At 40.0% G+C, this 15,146-nt stretch overlaps 1 protein-coding gene across 1 annotated transcript in view; it reads left to right on the forward strand.

Moving 5' to 3' along the window:
• The window catches only part of veph1 (ventricular zone expressed PH domain-containing 1), a 91,645-nt gene extending 83,516 nt beyond the window's left edge, over window positions 1–8,129 (forward strand). Inside the window, exons 13-15 of the mRNA XM_044354673.1 lie at window positions 3,241–3,377; window positions 6,679–6,732; window positions 7,135–8,129. Coding sequence (XP_044210608.1) covers window positions 3,241–3,377; window positions 6,679–6,732; window positions 7,135–7,317 — 374 coding nt within the window. The 3' untranslated portion in view covers window positions 7,318–8,129. The remainder of the gene's footprint in view (window positions 1–3,240; window positions 3,378–6,678; window positions 6,733–7,134) is intronic.
• The last annotated feature ends 7,017 nt before the right edge of the window (window positions 8,130–15,146 follow it).

Here is a 15,146-nt window from a genome sequence, read left to right on the forward strand (position 1 = left end):
GTAGACCAAAAGCTTAGGAGTCTTAAAATTAGGACTAACTCAACCAGTTAGGAGCTACTTTTAGCCTTCGGATGTCTTGTGAATACAGCTCTTGACTACTTTTTTCTATCCTAAAACATGTCTTTGCAAAGATATACATATACATATACAAGAAGCATGTTTTTCCTTGCTGGTGACTTGGCTTTTTTTTTCCAGTTATGAAAAACTGTCACTCAAAAGGAAAACTTGACATTTAACACAGGAGAGGGGCAGACCATTTGTTTACAGCCACATTTTTTCCTAAAACGAAGGGTCACATTCTCCTCACACCTCATCTCACTGTTTTCCTCCTACAGCCAAAAACTCCAAACAATAAACCACCAACTAATACACACACGCACTCATGCATAATGAAGGCAAACAGAATGACAAATACAAGCATGAGGGATGGAGGTATTTTCAGATTTGGACAGGGTGAAATTAGATTTGTTTGGAGGGACAGCTGTTTCTGATAATAGTTTGGGGGTTGGAGTTTTGACTCCTGTCACAGTTATGAAATTCTGTCACTCCCGCGAAGCTGCAAATGTAGTTGTAGAGTCACTGGCAGAGAGGCCTTTTTAGATTCAGATTTAGAAATAATATCGTGTTTTGTGTATCTTCACCACATGCGGACAGAAAAATGTGAATCCAATAGAAACAAACTGAGGACCCAAGTGATGCTCATTCTGATTACCTTAGCGGACATCAGTATCTGTTAGTGACTCATTATGTGCTACATGCGTTTTTTTACGTTCTCGTCTCATTGTTTGACATCAGCGTGTCTCAGACAAGAGGTTGTGAACTGCAGTACCTGCCTGGGGCTGACAACAAATACAGGTATCACTTTCCAGGTGTCTACATCAAAGCAAAGAGAAGGTAGAAGGAACAATGATTTATGCATCAGACAAGTTTATTTCTGCACCCAAGAAACTGTCATATTTGTTAGATGATGCAGACAAGCTGGCACCCCACAGTGTCGGGAGTGTGTCCAGTTGTATATAAGCAGCACTCCTGTCTAAACAGGCTGACAGGAAGTCTGAATGTTCACACACACACGCTGACTGATCATTTAGAAAGAATGCAAATGTTTTACTCATGAATGCTTGTCAGCATCACAGTGAATCATTAGTCAAATGTAGAAGAAAACCTACAAACACAAAACATTTCCACACTGTACCCTCCAGTCATACACACATAAGAAACCAATCATTTTTCTCTGAAATTAAAGTTTCTATTCACCCAAATGACAAAAAACAGAGGTTCTCACTTACCTCTAGAGACATTGAGAGAGACATTGGCCTCAGAGATTTCTGCCTCCAATCCAGTATGATTAAGGTAAATGTGATTTTGTTTGCCTTGCTCATAGTATTAAAAAATTGGAGCCCTGCAAAAAAGAGCAATCTCTGAGATATCTCAAAACCTGAACAAACCAAAACTATCTACATGGCTAGATACTACAAGAAGTATATGAGAAAATATATAATTTCTAATTTAGGTGAACTGACTCTTTAAAAGAAAGTTCTACAGAAATGACTATTTCTGTTACAGCCCCTGTTGTCTATTGTATAATGTTCAGGGCTGCACTTTAGGATTATTGTGATTATCAATTGATATACTAGATTTTTTGACTCATCTGTTCATCATTTAGTCGATAAAGTGTGAAACACACTGATAAATGCTTATAAAAAGTTCCAAAAGCCTGAAATAATAAATACTTTGTCTGACCAACGGTCAGAGAAAAACATCTCCTCCTCGCTTCTCTTTTTTCTTCTCTTCTGAATTGGGGTTTTAATGACCTTCAAAGGTTTTTCCTGCATGGCGTCGGGCCTCTCTGTGAATCATCTTTGCAGCATGCCCACACATTCAAACACACTCTGATCAGACTCCAACAATCTCTTGTCTTCTTTACTCATCGCTGTGGATACAAAGAGTGGCTCTGTTTGATGGTCAGCATCCGAAGTCCTGTTTTTACTGGCACCAAACCTGAACCAGCCAGAACGTCGCTGGGGTTTTTGCCTGCAGGGTCACAGTTTCTCACACACACAGTACAGATTCATACACACACAAGCGTGCACCGGCTCAATGCACACAGATGGAAAATGAATCTGTGATGATTTAAAATTTGGTTTGTGTAATAGATACATTAATATTCAAGCAAAAAAACACATTGATGCATGAAATCACATACACTCACTCAAAAAGGTCCTTGATCCAACTCTGAACAGAGTTGAGTTGTGGGTGAATGTTTCTAATCAGACGGGTCCAGACTCTGTGTTCTCCTTTATCTGAGAGAACACACACACACACGAGTGAGACAAAATGCTTTTGTTGATTTAATATGGACAACCCAATGATGTTGACTGGGAGGCTGGATAAGTTTGTTTGTATCAAACCATTTCATGCAACTGCAGTTCAAAGTGCTTTAGGGTTATAAAGCAATAAAACAGAGAACTAAAGAAGCAGAAATAAAGAAAAAGGAGAACAGAGCAGGACTTCAGGATACAGAATAACTTTACGAGAACACTAAAGTGGTCGGTTTTAAATCAATGTCAGAAAGTGTCAGATCAGCAGGCAGGCTGTGCTGTGCTTTAGATGCCTTAAATGTTATCTCAATGTATTTATAGAATATGTGGTAACATGACAGAGGCAGCTTTTTTAACCAGGGGGATCTGAAGGGTTCTCTACATTTGGTGCATTCACTGAACATTTACTCTTGATGTTTTCAGAGTGTTTCTAGCTTAAAGGATAATACCTTTTATCATAAACACTTCACATTACTGCCAAAACATTGTCCAAACCTTTAGATCTTTGAATGCATCATACCTTGTAGGTGGGCATTGGTTGTTCATTCATTTTTGTATGGTAAGAAAATGTGTAATTCATCACAGTGAACAGCATGTGTGGTCAGCTGCCAAACACGCTGCGTAATTTGTTCAACACACTTAATTCTGTGAAAAAGAATTATATTATATTAGTCATTTGGGTCTGTTTTTCTGTCAACATAGCTCATGAGGACGACGCAGTTCAACAGTCGAATGTCAGCCAAATGTCTTAGAGGTCAGAGCCTCCCACAGCTCATGAACGCATCGTCATCCGCTTTTCAGATCAATCCACGCGCGGTCAGCAATAATGTAAACTAAAGGGGCAAAAACATCCGCGAAGCACTAATACACATGTTCTCTGTCTTCTTTGTTTTTTTTCTCTCTTTGTGTGGCCCTCTAGTTGTGAACCAGGAGGGGCAGCCTCTGATTGAGGGGAAGCTGAAGGAGAAGCAGGTCCGCTGGAAGTTCATCAAGCGCTGGAAAACCCGCTACTTCACTCTGGCAGGAAACCAGCTACTCTTCCGTAGAGGCAAATCAGTACGTAGCTGATGAAAATGAAGCCTCCTCACACACAATCATGCATAAACACACAGTTACACAACACGCAACGACTCCGAGATACACTGTAGATGCACTCACACTTATTCCCGGACTCTCGCTCACTCACTCTCGGAAATCTTCATTAATGTTTCTCTGTTCTATGTCATTTGATTCATGATGAAACTATATGAAACAGTGGAAATCCCATCTCGTGATAAGCTCAGCTGTCCCTCAGGAGCATTCTGTGAATCCGACTCTTAACAAACCTCGGCCCCAGTAAGGACTCTTGGGGGACTCCCAAGGCCAAAGCATGATGCTGCAACAACATGAGTCACTCTCACCCACTATAACTCAAAGCAGATATCATTACGCACAAGTAGCAAACACAGAGAAGAAGATAGTGCCTTGTACAGTACGTGTGAGTGAAAGAAAGCTTGAGCGAAGGTGAGGAGATTTCCCTCTGGGTTTGCAACAACACTCTTTTTCCTTGAACTTCCCTGTGTTTGCTATTGACTTACTGTAAGGTCTCAGTTCACTGAGAGAATTATTGTGCAAAGGAAAAGCTGACACAATCAAAAACATGAAGCAAATGCAGCATGACCAATAATGCGCTGAGGTCAGAGGTCTCCAAAAGTTTACTAAAAAATAAGGTCGAGTTTGATTTCATCCAGCTGTTGAAAGTAAAACATTTTCTCTCGGCTCGGTTCATGAGAAAATCTGATTTATTTTGAGGTTTTATTTCACCTGTGTGTGTGTGTGTGTGTGTGTGTGTGTGTGTGTCTGCACATTTGAGTGATTGCGTCCATTTTTATATGCTGGTTTATGGCAATCATCTGCACAAGTGGAAAATTTAAATTTAATTAAAATAATTTTCACAGCCAAGGGGGTCTTTAAACGGTGCCATGTTTATACAATTGGCTCCCAAAGTCTAGCGAGAAGCTACGCTCCAGTGCTGAATTCCTCCGTCAAAGAGGAGGACTATCTGGAAACAGGGGGAATATTCAGAAGTAGGGTCTTTTTTACTCCAAACAATAGTCTTTGTGCTCCTATCCAGATGGTAATGGATTCCTCTCGTTTGCAAAAGCCACAAATTGGAAAGGTTCTGTGTCTTTGTTCTCGCAGCTCAGTTTATCTTTGTCAGCATGTACAAGAGGTGGTTGGATTGTTGTGAAAGACTTATTCCCAAATGGGAGGTGAGATTAAGAACAACAACAAAAAAAAGTGATATTTCCTCCACATTGAACGCTGGAGCAGCTTTGATACACTGAGAGGTTTAAAACATCCCCCAAATCCACACAAAGCTGAGACGCATCCTCGTCTGGTACTCAGGTTATTGCATCTATACCCATGAGCATACACCAAGTGGATCAAATATGCTAACAAGATGAAGACCTATTTTCTCTATACTGTAGGTTGTTGCTGAGCCCCAGCATTTCCTGCACTGAATACTGTATGCTCTCTTTAATTGGGACCAGACAGAGGCCTGGACTTCAGTTTGAGAGAGCTAGAGATAGACAGAGACCATGATAATATGAGGATGAGTGAGGTATTCAGTGTGCCAACATGCTATCAACACCATTATGATACAGTAGCTGCTGGGATATGTGGATATTAGCTAGAGCACAAGCATGTATATACCTCATCCACTTTACTTTTTGTCATTCTTTGGAGCCTTTTTCTGAGGAAAATTTTGATCCATCCTGTTGTGCATCATGTAAAGGTATCATTTGTAATTGTTGCTCAAAACCTTCCAAACAGCCATTGGTTTCCATCTTGCTTGAGTCAGGTAATCCATTATAGTGAATATATCAAGTTTTATTTTTGTCAGTGAAACTTATCATTCAATGTTTGCTGTTTAGTTCTGGTGCTTTTGCATGCTCTGAGAAGCATTCACGGGGTGATTTGATTTGTCTCAAAATCAGAGCAGAAGAGACACAAAAAGAAAACACAGACATTGGGCATCAGTTCACTCTTAAGAGGGACGTATGAGTGATTTAAGAACATTTGTGGCCTTCATCCGGCTGCAACGAGTGATTTACAACAAGACAGCTTGTTGTTCAGAGAAAAAAAGAGGTTTAGGATAAGAATACGAAGATGTTCTCACATGGGACCCATTGTGAAAACGATCATAGGATTTGTTTGACGGTTCAGTTCAGCTGCCAAGTGTAGTTGTACTATTATGATGTCAATGGCAATAAGTAAATATGAATGATAAAGCGCTATAACGTTATAATAATACAAATACAAACAATGTTGCTGTCTGAACAAATCCAGACACAAATCCATTAATCTCTCTGGAGACTTTGAGTATTTTCCCCCAATCCAGAAGATTTTCAGTTCTTTGGGTTTAGACCAGAACCATGACCTCCCAAATACAAGCTGTCAGATGAAGTGAAAGAATGAATAAGTCAGTTAATACACTTTATTTTAAGTATTTTGAGACAATATCTCTACATATGTAAAGATGGCTCAGATGACCTCCATATGGCTAAAATCAATCAAATGTCCATTTGAATGAGTGCATGAATCCACTGCGGTGAACAACAGTCAGACCCTCAGCACAGTCAGCTGGCAGTTAAAACTGTGAACGTCTACTCCAATTAAATGCTTTTCAACAAACACACACACACACATAGAAACACACACACACACACACCACAGAAAGGATGTGGAAAGTTGCCATGAGTTTTGCAGCTAGCTCTGGTTATGTGGTTACAACCACATAAATAACTGTGGGGTAAAAAAAGACAAGGCTGCGGTGCAATACACACACACACAACACATCTCCCCACACTTGCGAACACACACATGCAGAATCATACTTGGTGGGGAAAAAAATGCGATGAGCTGCAGGGCTGGAGGATTTCATTTCCTGCCCCGGAGAAAGGGCAGAACAATGAAGTGTAATTGTTCGTCCTATAAATGGTTTGCTGTGAGGTTGAACGTGCTGGAAACAACACTAACACAGTACTGTGATAGAAAGTACAACTGAGGCCGCATCTGACATTTTGAGAAATATTCATAAGCTTGAAAAGCACAAAGTGCTCTTTAATGGGGCTCAAGAAGTGTTCCTTTGTGCAGTCTTTTGACTGACTTTAAAAAAAAATCACATTTATTTAGCTCTGAAATATATGCGTGTATATATTATGTTCACTGTCTCCAAACATTAAAAAAGAATAAAATACAAAATATTGTTTTCTGCATTACCAAACATTTATGAAATTCTCCATCTGAAGCTGCCATTCATATTCTAGTTTGGTTTAATGTTTAATCATCTAACTTTGTCTCCACCCTTCAGAAAGATGAGCTGGATGATATTCCTATTGAGCTGAGCAAAGTACAAAGTGTCAAGGTAGGACTTAACATCGTCGACATCCCTCACAGATCTTCTATCTGTAATAAATCTGCTCCCAAAACATGTTTGAGCCTCACCACTGATGCACACATTTTTACAATATTTGTTTTGTATTGACAGACGGCTGTGGTTGAACTGTCTGTAGTGAGTTTGCATGATTTGAGAAGACAGATCTTGTCCGTAAATACTATGAAAATGCTTACATTACAGCTCATAACATATATATAAACCACTATATGTAAAGTGAAAAAAGATGTATAAAGCCAAATTCTATCAATCTTAAAACTGACAGCAAGTACACAGTATTTACAGCAACTTCTTCTCTCACTACAACTTCAGCTTTCAGTTTGGCGTCATCATCTCCTCTTTTTCATTCATCATCCTTCTTTCCGTCTGCAGGTGGTGGCCAAGAAGCGGCGGGATCGGGGCCTGCCGCGGGCCTTTGAGATCTTCACAGACAGTAAGACGTACGTGCTGAAAGCTCAGGATGAGAAACACGCTGAGGAATGGCTGCAGTGCATCAACGTTGCCGTGGCCCAGGCCAGAGAGAGAGAGAACAGAGAGGCTACCACCTACCTGTGAGAACAACACTAACACGGATGCTAACATGTCCACATGTACCTACACTCACGTTACTCATATGAGCATGAGTAACATGTTCAGCTGTAAGGCATTCAAGGACAAAACATTGCAGCTTTTTAGAGGATTGAGTGGAAACAATGAACAGAAACACTGCCGGTAGCATTTCTTCATATCTGTAATAGATGGTCTACGACTTTGATCCCAACGACAATGTGTAAAAAACATAATCAAAAAGACCCGTTATGCAGTATTTATTTTTAGAAATAAGACTTTAAATAAACCAGCAATAAAAGGCTCATTGTATGGTGTGTATCCATGGTTACATATTTTTAAAAATGACTCCCAGTAATTACTGTTACACCATGGAACATCATCAGTGATTTTAATGAATGTTACAGTACATAAGTGTTAAAGACTGATGTTACACGTGACGTGTTAAGACGTTTTTCACCTGACTGGACTGTGCAGGATGGAAACACTTTCTGCTTCAACCTGGAGACTGCTGTGAGCTTCCACAACCAAACCAAACCATCATCTGTGGAGACTTTGGATTTCCGAGTTCAATGATGCATGATGATTGAGATATGTTCGATTCCAAAGTAGTAATTAGCAATAAAAACCTAATAGAAGCACACACTACATAGCAATAACGAGATTGAACAGTTTCTCTTGAAAGCAGGAGACATGAAGAAGAGGAGCCTAATGGACAGCAGATGGGAAGAGCATTCAATACCGGAGTCCTGTGTGTGTGTCCATGTGTGTGTGATAGAGAGAGTATGATGTAGGCTTAAAGGAATAGTTTGACATTTGGGAAATACGCTTATTTGCTTCCTTGGCGAGAGTTAGATGAGTAGATTGATACCACTCTCATGTCTGTCTGTGAAATATGAAGCTGCAGCAAGCAGCTAACAGCACCCCTGAAGCTCTCTAATTAACACGTTATGTGAAGTAAAGATTTGTAGTTTTACAGGGGATTATGTGCCAGACTTTTTTGTGCAGTGCTGGTAGGTGGATTTTGTTACCTTCAGAGACAGCCAGGTGAGATGTTCCCCCTTGTTTCCACTATTTAAGCTACGCTAAACGAACTGGCTGCTGCTGCAACATCATACAGACATGAGAGCGAGAACTTATTTCCCAAAATATCAGCTATTCCTTTCATATACAAATCTTTTCATAGCTGTACATACTCAATCCAGTGTTTTCAAATAATTTTGTAACATGTATTTTCCATATTTTGTTTTATTCCAACTATTTTTCCCCCCAAAAGTCAGTAGGCAACAACTCAAGCTGACTTTCAACAGTGTTGCATCCAACATATGAGAGTCCCTTGTTTAAAGAAAACATATTGGCCCTTTCTGACACTTAAAGACCCATAAGAGTCAATGTGGTGGTCAGGTTTCTGTTCTTTTGCAATAGCTATATGGAGTGGGCATTTTTGGCTTCCCCTCGAACAAGAAACGTCTGTAACAATTCACTCTGTGTTTTACCAGGAGCGGTCTCAGCTGAACTGTTGCTTAATCGTGGGGTTTAGACCACCGATCTCTAAAAGAAAACACTGAAGTAAATGAGTGGTTTCCTTGCGGATTTAGTAACTGTGCCAATTCAGTCATGCTGATTTAAGACAATTCAGTGAACAGTTTTGTTTAGACATCCAGAGACCAAAGGCGATACAGCAATCGCCCTTATTTCAAAAGAGGTCCTTTCTAAAGGTTCAAGTTGAAAGGCCGGTGTGTTTTCTTTTAACAGTAAGATTACATGAAGCGGAAGATCAGGTTTTAGTGGACTGAGAGTTTCAATCAGGACTCTCTCTTCCTCACATCTATACAACTCATCATTTGATTAATGGCAGCCTGTGGCAGAATACGTAGAGCGCTGCTATATGTTGTATGTTACTTACTAACCAGCCTGACACTTTGCTCTCGGCTGGATGCAGACGACAAACATCTTGACTCAGTTAAGGTCTGAACTGCCTGAGCCAGACAAAACGTTCACGGTCGGCCACAGCAAATCAATTCTTTTGTATTATGTCTTGATGTTTTGATTCTTATCTGGATCAGCTGGCACAGCCGAGGTGTGTGTCCGCCCACAGGTGAATACATTGCTCTCCTCCTCTCCGTTAATAAATGCTTTAGTTAAATATATAATGTATAATGTTCAGGATATTATAAAGATGCCTAAGGTACTCTTCATCTTAACTTGCGTGACAGACAAACAGGTAGTCTTTGGTTTGTCCTGGAGCTGAAACCCTGTTAGACATGTGTACATGCAGACATAACACTGGCTTTCCCACCGGGTCACGTTACCACTGTTTGTACTTTTAGCTGCCTCTCCCCCTACACAGCAGAGCTGCATCTGCTTACACATAATATTATTTACATCATGCCTCTCCTTCACATTTTGATTCCCTCTTTCCTCTTTTTTTTTTTTTTGATTTGTGACCTACATACACAGCTGGCTTTGCACCCCAAAGTCTGGGGGATTTCCCACGTTGACTGACACACTTAACAAATACTTAAACACGCTAAGCTAAGATGGTGAACATGGTAAACATTATACCTGTTAGCATGCTGACAAAGAAGTGTTGTACCTAACAGCTGCTGGTGTAGCTGTACACCCTTAGCCTTGTAACTGCTTCAGGAAAATTACTTACTGTCAGATAAATCGCAGTTTCACGCACCAAATTGACTTTCAAACATTTTTTTTGAAACCTTAATAATTGACACTTTCTTAACTTTCTGTCCTGTGACAAACCACAACCACTGTATCTGGGCACTGAACCCCCCTCACCCACCCACCCAACACACACACACACACACACACACACACACACACACACAAATACACACACACACACGTTAATCAACTATAGCTGCTGGCAAGCAAATGTTACATATACTGCCACCTCTAAGTGAAGTTCAGAAAGTCCCCTGCCATTCACACTAAATGTACCATGAAGCTGACTTTACTGTTTTAGTCATGCAGTGTTGATTTCTTGGTATTTGAAGTAAATGTCTGATCGTGTGAATGTCAAAGTTGTCTAGAAGTAACAAAGTTAACACTCTGCCGTCACGCTGCCATCTTGGCCTAGTTTCCAAGCCTCTAGGGCCAATATTTTTAGCCTAAACAAGCAACTGATCCTCATAAAGAAATGCATTTGCAGGCAGCTGCATAAATACTCTGTAGCATCTATCTATCTATCTGTCTATCTATCTATCTATCTATCTATCTATCTATCTATCTATCTATCTATCTATCTATCTATCTATCTATCTATCTGATGTCTCACTGAATTGTGAGCTGTTACTGTCATTACTTTACAGCAGTGAGATTACATTTTAGTGAGCAGACATTAGGATGGGAACATGTTACACTTCTGTAGATTTCAACAATCACACACAGACTGTATATGTGAAGCCGATTGACACAAGTATTAATGTTTCTGAATGTAATAAAAGAAACATTTTGAACATAAGTATCAGCTTTTAGCAAAAAAAAAATCACAGGAACGTTTTTTCACTTTTTACTGTAAAGTAAGTTGTTAAATTACATTTGTTTGATTTTTGATATAAGGCCGATATTTATTTTTTACAAGTGCTACTGAAACACTTCAATCATGTCTGTAAAGACTACTGAAAATACTGAATGACAGATTTTACATTGTCGCTTCTGTGTCTTCCCTCGTTTTTATATTACTATTAATTAATATCGCAAACAAATGAATGCTGTATTTTACTGACAATGAAACTGGTATTGTTATGGATTGTATATTTGCCTGCTGCACCTTTCGCATGTCTGACACTGCCTTCTTGTCTTTTTCTTGACAGAACTGTACAATAAATCTTTATCAGTGAAATCAATGATAGCTTATGATAAAAAAAGTGCATTTTTCCACAAGTATTTCTCTTTCTGGGTTTGGTTTTGGTCTCTTTAAGTAATAACACAATAATAAGATAATTAGAGATACTGAATGATGGTTTCCTGGATCTTCACAAGAGGAAATAGAGAAATTGTTTTGAACAAACTCGGTATTGTTTCTGTGCAAGTCCAGCTTTAGCTAATTTGTCCAGTTGAATGCACTTATTGGACTGACGCACTGAGCCTTGCCCACAATAAACATGATCCTCTGGCCAACAGCTCCTATCTGTCGCTTCAGTGCTCCCTGCAGAGAGGATGCTCGCTCACAGAGACACTGACAGCAGTATGCAGTACTAATCTCTAGGAGATCATTACATTACATCACAATGTAAATTACAACTGGGACAGGAACATCAGTTTAAAGACGCTGCGTTAATGTTAAACAGACCTACAACATGTAGACAAACACACACACACACACACACACACAGAGACAAAGGGAGAATTACTAAAATTATTCCATACGCCCCCCAAATAAATGAAACCATTCCTTCCTCCATGTGTGCAGCTTGGTAAAAGTTTTCTCTGACTCCAAGACCTTCATGTCAGATCTCTCTGCCAGTCCGTCGTGATTGTTCTGATCCAGAAACCAGTTTCACACATCAGCTGAACTGAGGCTGGAAGAGCTGATTACTCTACATTCCCAAACTGCCATTGTGTTCCCATTTCAAGCATTTAAAAGCACTCAAAGAAACAGATTGGTCATACAGGAAAAGAAAAAAAAAAGCTGCAGCAGCTCAAATGCGAGCTCCAGAGGATGACTCAGTGTGTAGTATTTATGGACCCCAATAAATAGAGATCATATGACTGTATGATATTTGACAAAAATTGAGTCCATAACTTATGCATTGTTAACAGCAGAAAGAACAAAACCTCTTGAAGCTGTTAGAGTTTAGCTGAAATAATCTGATCCCAGTTCTATCAAATAATTTGTTGAATATTTGGAGATGTAATTTCTGCTTTGCTGAATAGAATTGGACCACACTTAACAGATGTTCTTTTTTGGATGTTCATACCAAAAACTATCATTTCTGTGTCCACCATAAATATCTGCCGTAAGCATGAGCGAACATAGCCTCCTTTGTAATGTAAATGTCATTGCTTGGCATAAAACACAAATCCAGTATTTGTATTCATAGTGTAGGTCACAAGTGACAAGACATTTGGCATAACAGACATCCTTGTCCCGGGATGAGGAAAATATAAATTATGTGCCTTCCACTCCACATCCATCTCTGCAGAGAGAAAACGACACTGCAGATCCTTCCTCCCTAACACATCACCAACAACAGGAATTATAACTGACAGACATACACTTGCCATCATAGGCAACCATGATATTGTGCTTTCAGAAACTTTGAATCTATACGCTGTATCTCTGTTACTGAGCCCCAGTCTACATTTCATAAGGACCACTAATAAATAATCTTCCAGCATGAGACTTTCAGTTTGCTTCTGCACACTATCTTTCATTTTTGTCATTAACCAAGTGAAGATGACTGAAATTTCTCCTCTTTCAGTTTGTAGAAGTCTTTTCTCAAGTTGCCATATTCAGTTCTGAGTTGGTCATACTTTTGACTGAGACTTTCGTATGCTACTCGTGGGACCATAGCCTCAGCTTCTTCCACTGGTTTCTCTGGTGTCATTGGATCATCAACTGGAAGACGTTTGTGAAAACAAAGATAAGGCCAAAGCAGTCTAATAATTCTGTATGACAGCTGTAGAAAAAACATTATACAGTACATAAAACATATTTTGAATGTTCTCACCATGGCAAGGAGCCTCCTGTTCCACTGTCTGACTTTCCCTTTTCCTTTTTCTTTCCAGCCTTAGAAGGATACAGGGCAAAACAGAGACAAAATGTAGAGACTGTAGTGAAGACGCCTGCACACAAGAATTACAGCCTATGGCAGTACCCACTTAACCACAGTTAGAAACCTCAATTTGACCTACCTCTCCAGCTTTTCGCAGTCTGGCCAACCTGCGCCGTCCATAAAAAAACACAGGGGGGATGAATACTGGGTTGTCTTCATCCATAGAAGCCTCTCCTACAAAATAGCTTGCTATCAAAGTCAGTCTAGTCTGTCTAGTTTAGTTCGCTCTTAATAAAGTCACAGTAAAGTCATAACAGTGTGCGGTGGTTAATTTTGATTTTCACCTTATATGTTCCTGCGACCGACCAGCACCTGTCTGAAAATACTGGCTGTGCATAGGGAGTTCTGTCCTTTCAGTCTAGCTTATTATTAACTACAATACTGTTTGGTTGGTTGGTTACTGCTAGCTACTAGTGGGGGATAGCAAATGTAACTTCCTGAACACACCTGACACATACAGCTACCTAACGAAATTAGCTAATGTGCTTAGAGAGTTACAAAAAAAATCACCTATTCCTCCCAGTTCCCCAATTTCTGATAAGGTGGGCATGACAAACCTTTATATCCATTCCTACAACAGACAATACTTTATTTAACCTTATCTGATATGAAATGAAGTGTGCACTACGAACACCAGCATTTTTGATGATTGTCTCAGTCCAATCCATTCTTATCGCGTTTAACCAGAGTTGTCTTCTGGGTTTTTTGACTGGCAGTGGCAGCTGGGGTGCAAAAATTTCAAGTTGGAGCCATTACTTCTTCAATTCTGGCACCCAGCAACACAGCAAAATGACATTTTCAGTAGGTGATTCAGCCTACTACTCTGAGGTGATTTGTGTTTGCCTCCAGCTAACACTGTGACGCAATCACTACATAGGCACTAAAAGGGTCTGTTAGATGTGACACTTGTTAGCAAGCAGTTGCTTATTCAAACATCAAGCAGTTATGGAAAAACACTCCATTTGGACTTGTGTTTCTGGCCACATGGCGAATACTGATTACAATTTTCACTCTCACTTTAGCTCTGTTTTTGGTCTCCACCACCTCTTTAGGGTATATATATATATATATATTGAGTCTTTAGTTGCTAAATATGTTCACCAGCTATTGGCTCTGTCTGCTGTTTGGTGCTGGGCAGGTATTGCACAGTGGGTTTGTAGAGTCTTGTTCACTCAAAACAGCTACCCGCTGTAGCCGAAGGGAACTGTAGAAAATATTGATTATTGATGCAAGTGGTTTCCACGTCATGAGCTGTTTTTAGAGGTGGCAGTGGTGGATGTGTCAAACCTTCACCAAATCAGTTCAGACCTGTCTGCGTGGCTGCTTAGATGTGGGTAAGGATAGGTTACCACTGAACTGGATTTTTGTCAGGTTGGATCTTTCACAGACCCACACAGAGTAGACTGAATGACTGTAAGCCAACTATAGTCTGTCTCAGTGGTGTATTTGACCATTCACCTGCTAAGGAAAGATTTACACACATCTGTCAGGCTTGTAGCCAGGTCACACTGTACATATAGCAGTGTTTAACCTGCGCATGAAGGTGATTTACCACCACCATAAGCGAGACAGCGTTAGCCAATGGTTTGGCACAGTACTCTGCCTTCCTGTTGCACAATTTGTAAAGCATCAGACAGCTTGACAGGGTTGTGAACGTGCATGCATGCATGTGTTTGTCTGTGTGTGAGTGTGTGTCATTTCAATCTTGCACACAGACACACACAGTGGTCTGGGCTTGTCTCCAACCGTTGCCATGTTTATTCATTTTGGCTTCCATTGTGTAAATGTCCCTGATTTGGACATGTTGTTTTTCAATGGATGACACCACATGGAGCTAATCACTGGAGGGTCACATCTAATCTTATTTATAAAGTTATAACGATGATGTCTGAAAGAGGTTTTCCTCGCTGTAATCATTCCTCCTGTTCATACTGGCTGTTAAAAGATCCCCTTCAAATGTGCTTTCAATGTAAGTGATGTCGGCCAAAATCCACATTGTCCAGTCCACACAGTCATTTTGTGCAAAAATGCATGTAAAAG

This window comes from Thunnus albacares, chromosome 6 (genome assembly GCF_914725855.1).
Source record: "Thunnus albacares chromosome 6, fThuAlb1.1, whole genome shotgun sequence".
In the NCBI taxonomy this organism is placed as follows: Eukaryota; Metazoa; Chordata; class Actinopteri; order Scombriformes; family Scombridae; genus Thunnus; species Thunnus albacares.